Genomic DNA, 21,128 nt, shown 5'->3' on the forward strand with positions numbered 1-21,128 from the left:
GGACAGATACAGCACCAATCGGATAGTGATTATACCTACTGTAGGTGAATATAATATTATTTGTTTTTTTAGAAAGCCATATTTCTCTTTTAATGTTATATTTTTTGCATGACCGCAGTCTCTGCCTGATCCTGGGCTCTGATGAGCACGCTCCATGCAAAAAGTACCCCCGCGTGCAGGGTGAAGTTGGACCTGCTCACAGTGGTTTCATGGCATTTCTTGAAGCAGATTTCCTAATGATGAAACATGTCTGTGTAATGTGCATAGAAACAGCAACTTGTCACCATTGTAAGCCTGTGTGACCACCACCCTATAACAGGAAGTGCATGAACAAGGGCCTTCATGGCAGGATCACCAGGGATTATTCTAATGAGAGCTGCAGATTTAAAAGGATTGAATATGACTTTAAGATGTTAAAGGGTATGTGAGATTGTTTTTAAATATTTTAGCATTTCAACAGGGACATCACCCATCCCTTTCACACTAAGGCACTTTTCAGGCGCTATTGCACTAAAAATAGCGCCTGCAAAGCGCCTTTCCTTTCACTCCAATGCTTTCACATTGGAGCGGTGCGCTGGCAGGACATCAAGAAAAGTCCTGTAAGCAGCTTCTTTGAGGTGCTTTAGGAGCAGTGTATACACTGCTCCAAAAGCGCCCCTGCCCATTAGAATTCAATGGGCAGCGCCACTGCAGCCCCGCTTTGCCAGGGCGCTTTTAACTGTTTTTCAGCCCCTGGCCGAAAAGCGCCGCTAAAACGAAGGTAAAGCTCCTAAACAGTTAAATTACTGATATAGGAATAACAATGTCAGGAACGTTTCAGAATCTATCAGAATGTAGATTGGACTCATTGCTTATATTTACGTTTTTATTACAAAATTAGCAAATATTCTTAAATATGATGACAATACAATACAAGCACCTGAAAGTTCAACAACTGGTCAAACACAGTGAGCTGAGGTCAAATATGAAATAACTTCATAAAAAATAAGGTGTAGAATGACATCTGATTGGTTGGAGTGGACTGACACACCCTCCTTTGCGAAGACCTTCCTTTGCAGGGTTACAGCAGTTTCTACAGAATTCTCCTTGTGTACTGCATACAGGGCCACCATTGGAAATCATGGGTTCCTGTAGCCTACCTAAGAGGGCCACCACCCACTGGACAAAATAAACCGCATGTTATCCAACATCACAGGTCAAAATATATTGCATGATATCCAACCAAGGTGAACGCTCATGTTATTCGTGAGTTGGTGATGGGGCATCAGGTTTTGTTTTGGAACGTTTGCAGGACTGTGGGTGGAAGCAGAGATGGGCAGACAGTATACCAAAAATGGCCATGGTGGACAGGCTCGCCATGAATTGGCCACATCATAGCTAGTGGTAAAGTTCTCTCCTTTGCTGATCCAATAGGGCCTGGACCTGGCATGGCAATATTGCCTTTATCCCCCTAACAGTAGCCTTGATTCCATGTGACCTTCAACCTTGATTTATCTCCAGTATGGGCCTTACAGGTCATGTTGTACACTAAGGAATATGCAAGATATTTAAATTCCCTAGAAGTTGGATAACACAGTTGTGTACTACACTAACACTATAAGCTTCAATTAATACGTCTAACAAATGCCTGGGTGTGAAAGACCTGTTACATGCACGGTCATATAATGTGGAGCGCACCGAGAGCGGCCACTGCCACCTTCTCTTGTTCATGACGGGCCTTCAGATCTTCCAGAAGTTTGTTGTGCGGGAGGAGGGTATCATAACTCATCGCTCGTCTCATACCGCCATCAGACTGCTTCTCGCTGGATGCTTTGGGTGATTGTTGTGGCCGTGGAATTCTCCTAGCGTATTCCAGGCTCTGGAAACAGACAATAGGGACAACATATAGGAATTACAGAACACCAAATCAACAATGTCAACTTCTCTTACATTTTTTTGAAGTCATAGCTGATTGCTTTGTCAATGCTTCACTCCCCTTGTAACCAAAAAAATGAAACACCTAGACTGTACAAAACAGATTCAAATCAACTACAGCAGCCCTTTTATTTGACAAAAATGAACAATTCCATAAATAGTATTAACAAAATTCAACTGTAACACATACATAACTTTCCAAATCTTCGCCAGTCTCCTATCACCTTTCCAGAATGATCTTGCAAGCAGTTTGCAGTGTCCCTTCAGCACCTTCCTGTTAAAATGAGTATGCAGCATCAACCAGATAAGACAACTTTTTTTTACTATCTTGTTTTTCACTTATTTAAAGTGATTGTAAACCGCAGACATAAGATATGCACAAAGCATATCCCTCTATAGTGTGTACTTGTCTCAATTAAGAGCACTAATGCCTCGTACACACGATTGGACATTCCAACAACAAAATCAATGTTTTTTTTCCGACGTATGTTGGCTCAAACTTGTCTTGCATACACACGGTCACACAAATCTTGTCGGAAATTCCCAACGTCAAGAACACGGTGACGTACAACACGTACGATGAGCCGAGAAAAATGAAGTTCAATTGCCAGTGCTGCTCTTCTGCTTGATTCTGAGCATGCGTGGCACTTTGTGCGTCGGAATTGTGTACACACGATCGGAATTTGCGCAAATGGATTTTGTTGTCGGATAATATGAGAACCGGATCTCAAATTTTGTGCGACGGAAATTCAGATGGAAACTGTCCGATGGAGCCTTCACACGGTCGGAATTTTCGACAAAAGGCTTCTGTCGGAAAATCCAACCGTCTGTACGGGGCATTAGTGTAATTTCTGTCTGCTGCTGCTTACTGCTGTATCATCATGAATCACTTCTGACAAGTTTTCCTGACACCAAGAAAAAAATGGTGATGGGGGGGGGGGTGTACAGACCTACAGTTAGTTGACAGTCTCAGCTCTGTTCCTGTGTCTTGTGTGATGGGGGGTCGTGTCTCTTCCCTCCAATCATCCAATCAGCTGTCAGATCATTCCTCACTGAGCTCTACAGAGTGTAACTTCAGCTCTCTGCCCCCTTTTTTTCTGATCTCTCAGACAAGCCTAAAAATTCAGCACTTTGAAGGGATGCACAGTCACTTTATATGTAAGGGTTTACAACCACTTTATTTATTTCAGGTACTTATATAGCGCCGTCAATTTACACAGCGCTTTACATATACATTGTGCATTCACATCAGTCCCTACCCTCAAGGAGCTTACAATCTAAGGTCCCCAACTCACATTCATACTAGGGCCAATTTATACTAATTAACCTACCAACATGTCTTTGGAGTGTGGGAGGAAACCGGAGTACCTGGAGGAAACCCACGCAGGCACACAGAGAACATGCAAACTCCAGGCAGATGGTGTCGTGGATTTGAATCAGTGAACCTTTTTGCTGCTAGGCGAAAGTGCTACCCACTACACTACTGTGCAGCCTGCCACTTTAAAGCCCAACTCAAAAAAAATAGACAATTCCTCCTTGAAGTGGAGCTGCACTGCAAGGCTCAACCACTTATTTAGGTCTAGGGGGCATAAAAAAGAAGATTTCCTTACCTGATCCTCTGCTCCTCCACGCTGCTAGACTGGTTCCCACTGCATTTTCTCTACCACACTCCAGTGGTCCAAGCTCTTGATGTCATCAAGACCAATGCATAGCCCTGCACTGCATGTGATGACCCTTATACACTTGTGTGACTTCAAAGTTGTGTGATTTTACCGAGATTTCGCGGTCGCGATTTTACGTAGATTTGGGAGCAGTGCTACTTTGTACGACTTTGCCACAACTTTGGCATTAACAAATGAAAACCTACATGGTGTGAGGCTTGTGCTTACAGCTTGTGCTTACAAAGTCGTACTGAAATCATGTCTATATTATTCATGTATGATTTGCATGCTACTTGAGGGTTTAACATTGAGGTCTATAGAGTACAACTCGCATGGAAGTTGGACCAAAGTTGTGCAGGGACTACTTTGAAGTCGGCACGACTTAGGCCTCTTTCAGACGAATGATCCGTTCAGGTCCGCCTGTCAGTTTTTTAGGCGGACCTAAACGGACCCTCCATAGACCTCTATGGAGCGTCGGATGTCAGCGGTGACATGTCCGCTGACATCCGACCCGCTCCGATCCGAAAAAGTGTAACGGAGGAAAAACCAACTTTTCCATCCGTTTTCGGATTGGATCAGGTGACGACGGACTCTACGGTCTGTCATCATCCGATCCCCCATAGGGGAGAGTGGCGCTGTGACAGGTCCGTCGCTGCACAGTGTGCAGTGATGGACCTGTCATCTGCCTGCTCAGCGGGGATCCACGGAGCAATCCACTGAGCAAGCGGATGTTCACGGGGCGGATCATCTCGGATCATCTCATGCCAATATGAATGGTAGTCATTGAAAATCATGGAGAATGACTCGTCATACGACTTTGCAGTACAAAATCGTGGGACAAGTCGTATAAGTGTGAAAGGGGACTAAGGCCCCTTTCACACTTGTGTGACTTCAAAGTCACGCGATTTTACGGCCGCGATTTTGCCATGATTTTATCAAGTTTTTGCACGATTGTGCCGCGATTTGGGAGCAGTACTACTTTGTACGACTTTGACACAACTTTGGCATTAACCATTCTCAGCTTGTGCTTACAAAGTCGTACTGAAATCGTGTCTTTATTATTCAGGTAAGACCTGAAGAAGGAGGCCACGCCTCCGAAAACTTGTTGTCCTAGCAATTGCATGAAGCTTACGAGAGGAGTCAGCTGCATCACTGTGCAATCCCTCCCTGGCCACGAGTGACGTCAGGCAGCGCCGGCTGGTCCGTGCGAGTGCTTTGGGCGGTGTGTGCTTACTGGAATACTTTACCACGCTGCTAGTTGCTGTGAGCTAACTGATCCCTACAGACCAGGAGAGGAGGCTATTATGGAGCTGTTTATGCAATATTATGGAGCTTTTTGTGCAACCCTCGTTTTTTATACACTTATCTTCATCTATTAAACGATAACACACTAGGGCTGGCATGCGCTCTCTCTTGTTTTTATATATTTTCAGAATCATGTCTACCACCCAGTGGACTTTTGGGAGAGCTGCAACACCGTAAGCGAGAAATATACATACAGACTGTTTACTGTTGGAATAGGTATAGTGGGGACAGCGCTAAACTTGGTTTGTTGTGTGTGCTTACAAAGTCGTACTGAAATCGTGTCTTTATTATTCAGGTACGATTTGCATGCTACTTGAGGGTTTAACATTGAGGTCTATAGACATCAACTCGCATGGAAGTTGGACCAAAGTAGTGCAGGGACTACTTTGAAGTCGGCACGACTTAAAGTTGTGCCAGTATGAATGGTAGTCATTGAAAATCATGGAGAATGACTTGTCATACGATTTTTCAGTACAAAATTGTGGGACAAGTCATATAAGTGTGAAAGGGGACTAAGTGAGAATCCACCACTGGAGCATGGGGGGACGCTGTCTGCTGGCAGGTTTAGCATAGGATCAGTTAAAGTGGTGTTCCGGCCTAAATTATAGTTTTTTAATAAAAATACCCCTATAATACACAAGCTTGATGTATTCTAGTAAAGTTAGTCTGTAAACTAAGGTCGGTTTTGTTAGTTTATAGCAGTAGTTTGTTATTCAATAAACTTACAGCAGGCCGTGGCCATCTTAAGTGTGGGCATCTGAAACCAGACTGTATTTCTTTCTGGATCTCATCCTTGCAGATCTCGCACATGCTCAGTGCAGCACAAGCAGTGTAATAGGTTTCACGTCAGGTTTCCATAGCAACGGCAGTGTCAGAGGAAGTAGCCGCCCCTTTCCAGATGGCATTGCAAACAGGAAATGATGCGATGGGCCACGGCCAGGGAGAAGGAAGTGAAAAATGAATACAGCAGATATATAGTAGGTGCTGAGAAAAAAAATACAAAAATATCCAATTTGTTTACAGTGCACAGTTTAGTGAGGGATGCTGAAGAGTTGTAAAAGTGGGTGGAACTCCACTTTAAAGTAAAATACTTTTCTCTCCTCTAGAATTAAACAAGCAGTTAACCCATGCTGTGCAGATGCAGTGCCATTGCCAGGAGGAATTTTCAGATTTCCCAGAGTTGGGCTTTAACACTTACCCGGAACTATTCCTTACCCAGTCATTCATTCTATTCCTCTATGCCTAGCTGAAATCATTTGCCATTTTGTTCTGTGCAATTAGGTGAATGTTTTCTTGTCCCATACCAGTTGAAGAATAAAATGTAATATTAACCATTGTGATTTACCGATATATTTGTTTTATTGTAATACCTAAAGTACCACCCTACCTGGATATCCTCTGAACCCCATGCTTTGTACACCCCGTCACAAGAGGGCAGAGTCTCAGGGTGACGTCACCTGATGGCCATGCCCCATAACTATATAAGAACTGACAGACACCCAGTGGCGTCATTAGGGTTGGTGTCACCCGGTGCTGAAAAAAATTGGTGTCACCCCCCTCCCCCCCGCCCTCCACCAAATATAGTCCCCCCTCAGTACAGACCCCCCTCCGCTAACTACAGATCCCCCTCCCTCAGTATAGATTACCTTCACTAAGAACAGACCTCCACCCTCAGTGCAGACCCCCCCATCACTACAGACACCCCTCATCAGTATAGACCTCCAACCTCAGCGCAGACCCCCCCATCAGTACAGACACCCCTCCATCAGTATAGACCTCCAACCTCAGTGCAGACCCCCCCATCAGGGTAGAATCCACCCTCTTAGTGCAACCCCCATCAGTATAGAATCCCCCTTAGTGCAGACCCCCATCAGTATAGACACCCCCCTTTAGTGCAGACCCCCCATCAGTATAGAATTCACCCTTAGTGCAGACCCCTCATCAGTATAGAATCCCGCCTTAGTGCAGACCCCCAATCAATATAGAATCCCGCCTTAGTGCAGACCCCCCATCAGTATAGCATTCCCCTTAGTGCAGACCCCCATCAGTATAGAATCCCCCCTTAGTGCAGACCCCACATCAGTATAGAATCCTCTTCCTAGTGCAGACCCCCCATCAGTATATAACCTCCCCTTAGTGCAGACCCCCCATCAGTATAGAATACCCCCTTAGTACAGACCCCCATCAGTATAGAATCCCCCCTTAGTGCAGACCTCACATCAGTATAGAATCCCCTTCCTAGTGCAGACCCCCATCAGTATATAACCTCCCCTTAGTGCAGACCCCCCATCAGTATAGAATACCCCCTTAGTACAGACCCCCCATCAATATAGACACTCCCTCTTAGTGCAGACCCCCATCAGTATAGAATTACCCTTAGTGCAGGCCCCCCATCAGTATAAGTACCCCTCTCCCCTCCCATAGCGCCCCCCCCTGCACATGTCCATCTACTAATCTACTTAGAGTGTACAGACCTCAGAACAGCGTGGCCGCGGACATATACACACAGAGGTGTGTGTCACTCGGGCTCCTCCTCCTCACTGGATGTAAACAGAGGAGGAGGCAGCTTCAGTCCACTCCAAGGGGGACACAGAGTGAGCGAGAGGCACAAGGCAGCGGGCGATGTCAGCGGTTCCGCTATACACGGGTGTCACCCCTCTGGCAGGTGTCACCTGGGTGCAGCCCGCACCCCCCGCCCCCACCTTGCAACGCCACTGCAGACACCAGAGCTGACACAAAGGCGGGAGCCAACATCGGAAGAAGAGCATTGTTTTTATTTTCAGCGGGTCGGCAGTGGTGGAGGAAGAAGACATTGGTGGCAGAACAGCAGAAAGAAGACATCGGTGGAGGAACCGGAATAAGAAGACATCGTGAATAACATTGGAGCTACAGCGGGGACATTCTTCATTTTTAATAAAGAACTTGTCTTTATGTCCGCAGACCCCCACAACCACCAGCCAGGGTTGTGGGGAAGAGGCCCTTGTCCCCATTAACATGGGGACAAGGTGCTATGGGGGGGCTAAGCCCCCCTTCCCCAAAGCACCCACCTTCTCATGTTGAGGGCATGTGGCCTGGTAAGGTTCGGGGAGGATCGCTCGCTCGTCTCCCCCCCTTCCTGACCTGCCAGGCTGCATGCTCAGATAAGGGTCTGGTATGGATTTTTAGTGGGGGCAAGTAGTTTTTTTTTTTTTCATAAAATCCATACCAGACCTAAGGGTTTGGCCTGGTCTTGGGGGGACCCCACACCTTTTTTTTTTAAATTTGGCTTTGGGTTTTCACTCAAGATCCATACCTGACTCAAAAGAGCCTGGTATGAATTGAGGGGGAGCCCATGCCGTTTTTTTGTTTGATAAATTTGGCGTGAGGTTTTATCCATTTAAGAAGCAAAGGAATTGTTTTGATTGGTCAACTAACAAGTCTCAATCCTCTCAAAGTTGGATCCCATTCTTTGAAGCCGTATGGAAATCAGACCTGAAGTCGCAGGATAAAATCGGATCGGAAGTTGTGCAACTTCCGTGTTGAATCAATGTGAACATAGCCTCATTGTCAACCCTAAACTGAACAATCTAAAGTTATAAGCTGCTTGGTTACTATGCATAGCTGCACCAGATTTGGTGTGCACCAGCTTTGATAAATCCCCCCCCTAAGCGTCATTTCTATCTGCTGCTTTGTTCCTCTGCTATCAACATGAATCACTTAGGACAAGTTTTCCTGACACCAAGAGAAAAATGGCGACAGGGGAGGGAGCTCCAGCAGAGTGACAGCCGCAGCTCTGTTCCTGTGTGCTGTGTGAAGGGGTAGTGTCTCTTTCCTCCAATCAGCTCTCAGGCCTCTCCTCACTAAGCTCTGCCAAGTGTAACTTCAGCTCTCTATCCCCCCTTTCTTCTGACATCTCAGACAAGCTTTATAAATTCAGCACTTGGCTGAATGGCTGTAGAGAAGAGAAGACTACAGATAAACAGGTACAACTTATGTAGGAGGATTTGTTTCATCTCTGTGTATCACCTGAGGCCAGTCACTTCACTGGGTATATGTAAGGGTTTACAACCACTTTACCTTTTTTGCCCCACTGTATCAGCTGAGCAGAGGGTTGCACCACTCCTCTCATGACTTGCAGGTTTGATCAGTACCCTTGTACCATTAGGACAGGATTGTTTTTAATTGGTATTTAGGTTTGTCAACATTAACATACCATATCACTTTATTGCACTGTTAATTATTATTTTACATACATGTCTGTTGCTAATATATGTCCTTTGCTTTTGGTTTATAATTTCATAGTAAGGTTGAATAAAGACAATGGTCCATCCAGTTCAATCTGTGTAGGCGTACGTGTGTCAATGTCGATAATCATTTCCCATATCCCTGTATGTTGTGTTCACTAAGATGCATATCCAAAAGTATTTTAAAAATATCAGTACTTCCCACTGACGCCACCAATTGTGGAAGAGAGTTCCACATCCTCATTGCCCTAACAGTGAAAATATCCCTGCGCAGCTTAAGGTTAAACTGCTTCTCCCCTAATCTCATTGTGTGGCCCCGTGTGCTCTTACAAGCCCTGAGACTTAAAAGATTTCTTCCTATGCTGGGATCACTATTAAGGTATTTGTATATCACTATCATATCTCCTCTCAAACGTCTCTTCTCAAGGGAGAATAAATTTAGTGCTTGTAGTCGTTCCTCGTAATTTAAGTCCTCCAGTCTGCTTATTATTTTGGTTGCCCTTCTCTGGACTCTTCATCTCCAGCACATCCCTTCTGTGGACTGGTGACCAGAACTGGATGGAATACTCCAGATGTGGCCGAACCAGAGTTTTATAAAGTGGCAGGATTATAGTTTTATCTCTGGAGTAAATTCACTTTTTTATGCATGCTAATATTCTGGCGGCTTTGGTAGTTGTAAAGGACCACCCCCATAGCATAGTATAGTGTCCTCTGCCACACTTCACATCACCCCCCCAAACCCTGTATTCTAAGCGTAATGCACTCTTGATCCCTGTATTCTGAGCACATCGCACTCCTGATCCCTGCATTCTGAGCACAGCGCACTCCTGATCCCTGCATTCTGAGCACAGCGCACTCCTGATCCCTGCATTCTGAGCACAGCGCACTCCTGATCCCTGCATTCTGAGCACAGCGCACTCCTGATCCCTGCATTCTGAGCACAACACACTCCTGATCCCTGCATTCTGAGCACAAAGCACTCCTGATCCCTGCATTCTGAGCACAAAGCACTCCTGATCCCTACATTCTGAGTGTAACATACTCCTGATCCCTGCATTCTGAGCGTAACGCACTCTGATCCCTGCATTCTGAGCGTAACGCACTCTGATCCCTGCATTCTGAGCGTAACGCACTCCTGATCCCTGCATTCTGAGCGTAACGCACTCCTGATCCCTGCATTCTGAGCGTAACACACTCCTGATCCCTGCATTCTGAGCGTAACACACTCCTGATCCCTGCTCCCTGCATTCTGAGCACAACACACTCCTGATCTCTGCATTCTGAGCACAACGCACTCCTGATCCCTGCATTCTGAGCACAACACACTCCTGATCCCTGCATTTTGAGCGCAATACACTCCTGATCCCTGCATTTTGAGCGTAACACACTCCTGATCCCTGCATTTTGAGCGTAACACACTCCAGATCCCTGCATTTTGAGCGTAACACACTCCAGATCCCTGCATTTTGAGCGTAACACACTCCTGATCCCTGCATTTTGAGTGTAACACACTCCTGATCCCTGCATTTTAAGTGTAACGCACTCCTGATCCCTGCATTTTGAGTGTAACGCACTCCTGATCCCTGCATTCTGAGCGCAACACAGTCCTGATCTCTGCATTCTGAGCGCAACACAGTCCTGATCTCTGCATTCTGAGCGCAACACAGTCCTGATCTCTGATCCCTGGATTCTGAGCATACCGCACTCCTGACCCCTGCATTCTGAGCACAATGCACTCCTGATCCCTGCATTCTGAGCGTAACACACTCCTGATCCCTGCATTCTTAGCATAACCCACTCATAAACCCTGATCCCTGCATTCTGACCGTAACACACTCCTGATCCCTGTATTCTGAGCGTAAAGTGAGTCCTGGAGCAGAAGAGCGAAGGGATCAGCGCAGGGACAGCATGACATGTGCGGACTGCACAGTCACACTGTTAGTTAGTTCCCCTTTAAGGTAAGGGTAGTGGCTGTGGCTAGGGAGGCGCTCAGGAAAAAAGTATTGGGAGGAAAGGGGAAGTGACGTCAGTGGTGAGCGGCGAGGAGTAAAGATTCCCACCCACCCTCCCTGGTTTAGGTGTAATTAGGAAGGGGGCTACAGTGAGAGCCTAGGCAGTGGTTTGGGTCAGTGAGGAGGAGGAGATGTATGTTATATGGAGGTATAACATGGTTGGTACCCATATGTAATATGGGGTTTATCTGGTACCTTCCGGTTACGAGGGGTTAACTAGGAAGGGGTAGAGTTAGGTCACTGCGAAAGTTTGGTACTGTCTCGCAGTCCGGGGGTTGCGACTGGAGGCCTAAAGTTTATTCGAAGTTTATCTCAGTGACCAGTGGTGTGTGTTCCCCTCCAAGAACCCAAGAAAATACTGAACGTTTATTAAAAGTTATTTTAAAAATGTTATTTATTTAGTTTTATGTTAATTTTTAATAAAAGGCCGTCAAGGCCATTTACTCCAATACTTTGTCAAGTCATTTGTGGGAAGGATTTGGAGGGTTGAGAGTTATGGTTAAGGGGTAATTTGAAGACTGGGGGTTAAGTCCTTCACATGTCATATACTCCTGATCTCTGATCCCTGCATTCTGAACGTAATGCACTCCTGATCTCTGCATTCTGAGCGCAATGCACTCCTTAACCCTGCATTCTGAGCATAACGCACTCCTTAAGCCTGCATTCTCTTGTAGTACTTTTTTTTGTCCACTGCGTTTGGGATTTATTTTGGGGTTAACAATGTATCATCATCCACAGTAGATCACAAAGACAGTGTGTTTTGAACATTATGCAGGAAACACACATGGGACATGCCTTTCTGGCGTCGCAGTCTGGTGTGAACCAGCCCTAACAACAGGACACTGTGTCCGGTGATCTTTGGCTTCATCATTGTTGTTCAAGTAGATCATCTATTTAAGGTTGCCTAACCCTGCTCTATATCATTTATACGTAATTTTAACAGAACTGGTCCCAAGACAGAGCCTTGGGGTACCACTCTAGACCAGTCTGAGTACATGTTATTTATCGCCACCCTTTGGGCGTGCCCGTCCTGCACTCAGACAGCTGAGCAGGAGCAGAAATCAAGCAGCGCTAAGGCGGCGCTACGGAACGGAACTCCACGGCCGCACTGATGACACAGCTTCGGCACAGGGAGCCACGGGTCTGAGATGAATAATGTGCCCGGGTCTCAGGCGGGCAGAGACCCGGGCACATGTTTCAAAACCCGTACTGTCCGGGTGAATCCCGGACAGGTGGCAACCCTACGTGCCCCTGTAACCAGTTTTCTATCCATGAAAAAACTCTATAGTCCATGCCTGCAGACCTCAGCTTATAGATTAAGCTTTTATGGGGAACTGTATTGAATGCTTGTGCAAAATCCAGATACACCACATCCACAGGCCTTCCCTTCTCTAGATGTTGTTAATTTTATGACCTGGGTCACATCAGTCGGGGACGTTTGGCGAGTCCTAAGACTGGTTGGTTATACCTTACCTATTTGGAGCTGGTGGTATGGGTTTGGAGATACAGGGTTGCTTTTAGTGTTTTTTTAATGCATGCCAAGTGACCTGTGGGGGTGTCCGCTAGGCAATTATATACATCTGATTTTGTTTTTCTATATACGTGTATGTATCAGTATATGATGTTGCAGATGCATCTTTGCTAGGGGATTTGTTTTTGTTGCGTTTAAAATATATATTAAAAACAATGGCGTTGTGCCATATCCCAGAGTAAGGATGAGCTCCGGCGTGTTCGCATGGTGCACGTGCCGAGCCCGGCACGAAGTTGGCTTGGCACATCGCTAATCACAAGCAGTGAGACATTTCCCGATGTGCGGCTGCAGAGATCGGGAAATGTCTCACTGCCTGTGAATAACGCTGCGCCATGCCGACTTCCTGGCGGGCTCGGCGCGTGCAGCATTCGAACACGCCAGAGTTCATCCTTATCCCAGAGCTAAGGATGAGCTCCGGCGTGTTCGCACACTTCACATGCGGAGCCCGCCAGGAAATCGTCACGGCGATGTGCTAATCACAGGCAGTGAGACATTTTCCCGATGTGCGACTGTAGAGATCGGGAAATGTCTCACTGCCTGTGATTAGCGCAGCACCGTGCTGACTTCCTGGCGGGCTCTGCACGTGGAGTGTGTGAACATGCCGGAGCTCATCCTTACCCAGAGCAGATACACAGGACCTTCAGTGGAATACTTTCAAGCAGAGTTCCCATTACCTTTTGCCTTGTTCCTTTGTTGTTGTCTTCATCTTGTACGATCGGCATTTCACAAGCTTTCATCGGTTTATTCCTGTTGTGTTCCCGAATAATTTTGGCGTACTCCTTCTGTTGTTTTAACTGTTCTTTCTGAAAAAAGTTATAATAAATATTCTTAATATACAATATTTATTTAGAACCTAAAGTGGTTGTAAAGGCTCAAGGTTTTTTACCTTCATGCGATTCAGGTACAGCAAAAAAAAAAAGATCCTGCACCATTTTGGTGCACATGCAATGCAATTTGAGCCATACAAAATGAACGGCTCAAATCGCGCCACACAGACATCACATGTGATTTGCACGGGAATGCGGTGTGATTCGTGTGTGAATCACATGCAGTGTCCCGCACTGCACAAGTGTGAATCCAGGCTTATGGACAATTTCTTTCTCTTGATTAAGGATGAGCTCCGGTGTGTTCGCATGCTGCATGTGCCGAGCCCACCAGGAAGTTGACACGGTGCAGCGCTAATCACAAGCATTGAGACATTTCCCGATGTGCGGCTGCAGAGATCAGGAAATGTCTCACTGCCTGTGATTAGCGCTGCGCCGTGCTGACTTCCTGGCGGGCTCGGCATGTGCAGCATGCAAACACGCCGGAGCTCATCCTTACTCTTGATCTGTAATAAAATTGCAGACATTAACATTCAGCTGTGTAGCTTCAGCAGGTGAGGGAACACCAGACCTTCAGATAATGATGAGCACTTGAGACATAGAGATCAGCTGACCTTGTCATGTCACACCTGGGGGGTTCTCAGCACACATACAGCCAAACTGCTGCAAAAGGTAAGAACTAATAAACTTATCTATCAAGTGCATGTAAACCTGAATACAGAGGGTCATAGAGGAATCAAAACAGACCAATCAAAATTTGGCTGGTTCAGAAGGAACTGGTCAAATTTCAATCAGTCTATGGGCAGGCTGGTTGTACTGAAGTCGATACATTGATCAACTTCAGTACAGCCTGTTTTTTTTTTTCACCCAATCACTGCTGGCGGCTATAGCTGTCAGCAGTGATCTTTGTATTCTGCTGGAGGGGAAGGCTACCTGGCAGCATAACACAATAGTACTGTGAGAGAAATTCCCTAATTAACACTGACTGTGTTAATGGGGGAATTAAGCAATTTTCTCTACTTTAGGCTGGATTCACACCTATGCAGTTTTAGTGCTTTTTGCATTTTGCAGATTTGCACTGCAGTCCATTTAACATGGTTTCCTATGGAACACGTTCTGTAGTGCAAATATGCAAAGAGCACTAAAACTGCATAGGTGTGAATCCAGCCTCAGGCCTGATTCACACTTATGCATTTTTAGTGCTTTTTGCATTTTGCAGATTTGAAGTCTATGGAACCAAAAACCAGCAAAAAGTCTGATCAAATACGTATTACATAGTTTAGGTAACTCTAAAGTTGATTTGTGTTAGGTGTGGCTTCTCAGAAGCTGGATACATGCATATGTTTTGGTCCTGCCCTGTCCTGTCCACCTTTTGGAGGGACTTATTTTCCTTTTTTGAAAACACACTACAAATAAAGGTGCCCTGCACCCCGGAGGTTGGACTATTGGGTGTGCTGAACGATTTCATACACAGGACTCATACTCGAACTCTTGTCCGTATAATACTGTTTTATGCCAGAAAATTAATTTTGATGCAATGGAAGAATGCAACTGCCACAGATATTCAAGTTTTGTATCGTATGATGAATAAAGTTATACCAATTTTTAAACTGGTTTATAAGGGTAGGGCCTGCCCAAAAACATTTGCTAAGATCTGGCAGCCCTGGCTTGATATAGCAAACTCCTTTTGGAAGGACACTCCACTCTCACAACAATAACTATATCCGGCCTCCCCTTGATGTTTGTTTGGTTTTTTTTTTTACGTCTAAGGGAGGCTGTAACCTTTGGATGGTGGGTCGTTTGTGTACCTGGAGGGACGGTGTGGTGGAGGCGGGGTGGGACAAGGCTTGCCTTTTTGTGTGAATGAGTATAGATGGGTGCATGTATGGTGTGGATGTTGTGTTCATGGAAATATCCCTGCTGTATATAGCATTGTGGTGCCCTATGAGGTCCACACTCATTACCCTTATGTGACCAGTGGTATACTTCATTCCTCCGTTGAGGAATTTGGTAAATATGATGTATAACTATAACAGTTGGCCCCCGTTGGGTTATTGCACTTTCTTTTATATTTTGTAAAAGAGATTTGTTTATGGATGCATTTGTACTATCTGAACCTGTAAACTACTTTCTATCAAAACAAATAAAAAACAATTTTGTAAAAAAAAAAAAAAACTCTAAAGTTGATTCTTCAAAGATTGTATGGCCAGATCGTAATATGTATGGTGGCCCTAAAGTTCACTATACAATCCGATATTTCAATCCCTTTAAGATCTACCAAAAACCAGGTAGTGCATCAGACAGGCTGTCCTCTCAATTCCTGCTGTGTCTCTGGAACAAAAAATGAAGGGAAATCTCCCCATTGAAAAAAACAAAAAACATTCCCTGCTCTACCCAAAACAAAAATATAGTTTTGATCCTACAAACTCCTTAGCTTTCATGCACACAGGCTTAGTTAAAGGATAAGTTCACTTTTTGGGAACATGTTTCATCAGTTCTGTCACCATTTGAAAAGAACGCGGCCGTGTCATTCATTTGTATAGATCTATGAATGAACTACAAGTACCAACAGCCTTTGCGCCTGACGGCTTGAAGATCTCAATGAACTACCAGGGCGCTGTTGAGCGCTCTAGGTAGTTCATTGATCTTCCTGTCATTGTGCAACTGCCTGCTCGTATGAGGTACAAGCAGAGAAATACACTGACAGTCTGCAGGATCCTGAGATTGCACCTGTGATCTGCTGATTGTGGGTGCAATTCTTTACAGGCTCCGTAACCACTTGCCGAGCAGCCGGCATCATTATACTGCGGCAGGTCGGCTCTTACCCGCGAATCGCCGTAGCTGTACATTGGCTCCTTTAAGAGTCATAGCAGGCACGCGCCCCCTGCACAGCGGGGGACCCCATGTCCGCCGCCCACCCGCAATTGCAGGAAAGAGAACCAGAACAGGGATCTGTGAATGTAAATAGACAGGTCCCCATTCTGACAGGGGAGGAGAGAGAGATCTGCTGTTCCTAGTGATCAGGAACAGTGATCTCTCTTCTCCTCCACTCAGTCCCCTCCCCACAGTTAGAAACACCTCCCAGGGAACACATTTAAAGGGGTTGTAAAGGTATTTTTTTTATTTTTTAAAAATAACAAACATGTTATACTTACCTTCACTGTGCAGCTCGTTCTGCACAGAGTGGCCCCGAACCTGCTCTTCTGGGGTCCCTCGGCAGCTGTCTCAGCTCCTCCCCGCAATAATTAACCACCTTAATGCGAGCTCCCTCGCATGGTGGTTAGTTATTGCGGGCGCGCTCCCGTGATACAGCCGGCGGCTATAGCCGCTCGCTGTATCACTCGGCCCCGCCCCCAGCGCGCCGCGTCATTGGATGTGATTGACAGCAGCGCGAGCCAATGGCTGCGCTGCTTCCAATCCATCCACTGTAGCCAATCAGCGGCCAGGCTGAGCAGCGGAATCGAGGACGTGAATGAGCAGCCAAATTTCGAGGGGTCAGGTAAGTAAAACGGGGGGGGCTGGGGACGGCGGTATTGTTAGTAGTTTTTTCACCTTAATGCATAGAATGCATTAAGGTGAAAAAATGTTTACCTTTACAACCCCTTTAACCCCTTGATCGCCTCCTAGTGTTAACCCCTTCCCTGCCAGTGACATTTTCAGTGCATTTTTTTATAGCACTGATTGCTGTATAAATGTCAATGGTCCCAAAAAAGTGTCCGATCTGTCCGCCGCAATGTTGCAGTCCCGCTAAAAATCGCAGATCGCCACCATTACCAGTAAAAAAAAGAAAAAAAAAAAGCCATAAATCTATTCCCTATTTTATAGATGCTATAACTTTTGCGCAAACCAATCCAATATACGCTTTTTGCGATTTTTATTTATTTATTTTTTACCAAAAATATGTAGAAGAATATATATTGACCGAAACTGATGAATAAATTAGTTTTGTTTACTTTTTTTTTTTTTGGGATATTTATTATAGCAAAAAGTAAAAAATATTGTTTTCTTTTCCAAATTGTCACACTTTTTTTTGTTTATAGCGCAAAAATAAAAACCACAGAGGTGATCAAATACCACCAAAAGAAATCTCTATTTATGGGAAAAAATTTTGTTTGGGTACAATAAAAATAAAAACTGCCGCAAATGTCAGTTAAAGCGACGCAGTGCCATATCGCAAAAAATGGCCTGATCATTAAGGGGGAAAATCTTCCGGTCTGTAAGTGGTTAAATAAATAAATGCACATTTTTTTTTACCTGCAAAAACATGTGCATTGATTATTTTGTTTATTTTAGAAAGGTGAACTTATCCTTAAATACTTCTATCTACTTTGGATCTTTGTACCATGAGCTGGAAGAAAAATCCGATGTTAAAGATACTTGTTTTGACGCGGAGAACTGAAGCTATTTACACTTCTTTGATTCAGTCCCTGTTCACACTGGAGCAACTGACAGGTCAAATCACATGACAAGTCTCACCGTATTGTTGGTAATGACTATGTTCAAATGGGTGAGACGCCGACTTTGTGGAGCCACATTGATTTGAAAAAGTAGTCCCTGCACTACTTTTGGCGATTTCAGGTGTAACACTGACATGCGGCTTTGAAATTGTGCGATTTCAGATGAAGTTGCACGATTTCAAAGCCACATTCAATATGAACGAGGGCTAACTGATGAGTTCACAATGTGCCAGCACTGAGCGCAGACGGGCGCCGTTTTCTTGTAACTTCTATGTGGAGTTCCACCAGCCGTTCCAAATCACACAGAAAGTGCTTTGCGACAGTTTCTATAAATGTACAACTGCTTGCACCAAAATAATCAAACCCTTGTGCCAATGTTCTAAGTTGCAAACAGTCCTAAAATATACACCATTACCAGAGTGGTGTAAATACTGTAGTGAACAGAACTCCACCACCATACAATATATTAAGAACTTGGCATGCTCCACTTTTATTTGTTGCAGGCGGTGCTAATTAAGCAGGGATATAAAAGTTGGCATGTTTATGAGTGTGCACTGGTGTTTGTTTACATTTGCGTTATCTGTGAAAAGTGATCTGTGGTGGTTCACCTTTTACAAAATGGTAAGGGGTGGCTGACCAGCATTCAGAATGTGATACTGCTGTCTAAATGCCTGTGTGTTTTTTGACAGCCAAATGGGCTTCTGTAGGCTGGGTTCAGATACACTGGGTTCACACGGTTTGACCGTGTGAAACCAGTGAATGTGAACCCAGCCTAAAGAAGCCGTATGGATCGTATGGTCTCAATTTGTAATAGCAGGAGATTGTGACCGGCTCTCTATGGAGCCGGTTCACATATCTCTGCAGCAGGTCCGGTGCGTTTTGCATAAAAACACTGTGCGCCTTTTGGTCTGTTTCAGGTCCTGAAAGGGTGAACCAGGATGCACCGGTAGAGTTGCCACCTCATCCCTTTAAACCCGAACACATATGCATTACACAGGTTCTGAGGCTAATTAAATGCGGATAAAGCACCAAGTGAGTTTAATTGCCAACTTAATCAGCCACAGAACCTGTGTAATCAATATGTGTTCGGGTTTAAAGGAATGAGGTGGCAACTCTATGCACCGGACCCCTGCTGTGAGCCAGATTAGGCGATGGTGTGAACCCAGCCTTAATGGGAATGCTGCAGGGGGAGGGGTCGTTTATGCCATCACACAAATGGCAAAAAATGGTGACGCCATCCCCGCTGGGAGAAGACAGTGATTATTACTAGCAGCTATAGCAGGCTGGTTGTACCCAAGTTGATCGATCGATCAACTGGGTACAGTCAGTCTGCCCACACACAGTTTGAATCTCGGGCAGTACAGCATTCGAACTGTCTATGGCCGGCCTAAACCCTACAACTCCACAATGGTTTTATTTTCCGCTGCAGTGCAAACAAATGTACATAGGGAAGTACGCTGATCAACAGTCTCAGGTGTCCCATGTGAACCTGATTGAGCCCAGGTTCACACTGAGCTGCGGGAGCCATTTCACTCCCACATGTCAGTCCCGATTTCGGCGGCGATTAAACAGACATCTGTGCGGGTTTCTGCAATGGAAATCGCACCCAGAAATCGCAAAAAGTAGTACAGAAACTACTTTTTGAAATCGCAAATACAACATCGCACCGATTAGGACGATGCAATTGCTGCCAATTTGACATTAAATTTGACATGTCAAAACGCACCAATGTGAACCAGGGCTTAAGACTGTTCACACCTGTGTGACTCAGTCCAGTACAATTTTCACCCCATTAATTTGAATGCGGTGACATCACACTGGATCGCACAAAAAGTACTGCATGCACTACTTTTTATAAAATGCACTGCACATAATTGCAAGATACTGCGGTACTTCGGTGCAGGCCAACGCACTGCGTTTGCAATCTACGTTTGGGTTGTCATTTGGAATATATTGACATCTGCAGCATATTGCACGCCTGTTGTATTTTGAATGCACACAGAATGCGGGTGTCCCTCCCTGCGTTCAGGTGTGAATGAGCTTGAACAGTGGAGACACCTGAATCTGTTGTTTGGCGTACTTCCCTATGTACATTTGTTTGCACTGGAGCAAAAAATGAATCCATAGTGCTGATTTGCCATTTTGTTGTGCAGCATTCCTTCCACGTTCACAAGTGTGCAATGGAATAGTTTTCAATCGTTTAAATGGCAAGGTAAAAAAAAAAAAACGCGTTATCCTCACTGCTGAAGTGTTTCCTCTTCCTTGTAAATCAAGCCATTGAGAATTGTTACATTGTACACCGGGGAACCTGAAATAGAACAGGATGCCAAAACTGTTCTGATCCTATTATACGGCTTATGAATTGAATAAATAAATTGCAGCAATACCGTCCTTATTACCTGGACTAGAACTACAGTGGTGGGCGGGAGCCTGCATGATATGTTTGCACAGAACAAATTAATTGATTATGGGAGGCTTGCCATATACATATTTTTTTACGGTTGCACCGATACCATTTTTTTTTTCACCGGTGAGTACGAGTACCGATACTTTCGGTCATGTACTTGCCGATCCCGAGTAGTATTGATACATTTGTGCCGCGATCTAAGCCCATACAAAATGAAAGGGCTCAACGCACTGCAAAGAATCGCATGCGATTTGAAAAGGACTGTAGTGCAATTCCTGTCCAAATCGCCCTCACCGCTCCTGTGTGAACCTAGGATGAAATCACTATGACAAGCCTGGGTTTACACAGGAGAGGTGTGGGAAATTACATTACAAGTGCATTCCTGTTAAAGTGAACCCATTCATTTCGTATGGTCTCAAATCGCACCCCAAAGGTATCGGTTTTAGGTATAGGAGCATTTTCACGAGTACAAGTACTTGGTATCGGTATCAGTGCAACCCTAATTTTTTTTTCATAATACATAAAAAGAATGATGTGATATAGGGCTGTTACTGATTACATTTTTTGTGTTCGATTAATCGTTTTTTTTTTTTTTTAATCGATTAATTTCAATTAATTATAATGCACATACAGATCCAACTACTTTTAGCTGATTTAGCACCATTGTTATGGCAATGGCCGAAGCCGGACATAGCGAGGCATTGCTAGGACGTCACACGTCATAAACTCAGCCTCACTGTGCCCATAATCGCAGCCTCACCGTGCCCATAATCGCAGCCTCACCGTGCCCATAA

General features: G+C 45.0%; 1 protein-coding gene across 1 annotated transcript in view; it reads right to left on the bottom strand.

The window, feature by feature from the left end:
• Positions 1 to 889: 889 nt before the first annotated feature.
• The window catches only part of JHY (junctional cadherin complex regulator), a 75,868-nt gene continuing 55,629 nt past the window's right edge, over positions 890 to 21,128 (bottom strand). Inside the window, exons 7-8 of the mRNA XM_073603207.1 lie at positions 13,321 to 13,449; positions 890 to 1,858 (exon numbers count right to left, since the gene is read on the bottom strand). Coding sequence (XP_073459308.1) covers positions 1,658 to 1,858; positions 13,321 to 13,449 — 330 coding nt within the window. The 3' untranslated portion in view covers positions 890 to 1,657. The remainder of the gene's footprint in view (positions 1,859 to 13,320; positions 13,450 to 21,128) is intronic.

This window comes from Aquarana catesbeiana, linkage group LG10 (genome assembly GCF_042186555.1).
Source record: "Aquarana catesbeiana isolate 2022-GZ linkage group LG10, ASM4218655v1, whole genome shotgun sequence".
In the NCBI taxonomy this organism is placed as follows: Eukaryota; Metazoa; Chordata; class Amphibia; order Anura; family Ranidae; genus Aquarana; species Aquarana catesbeiana.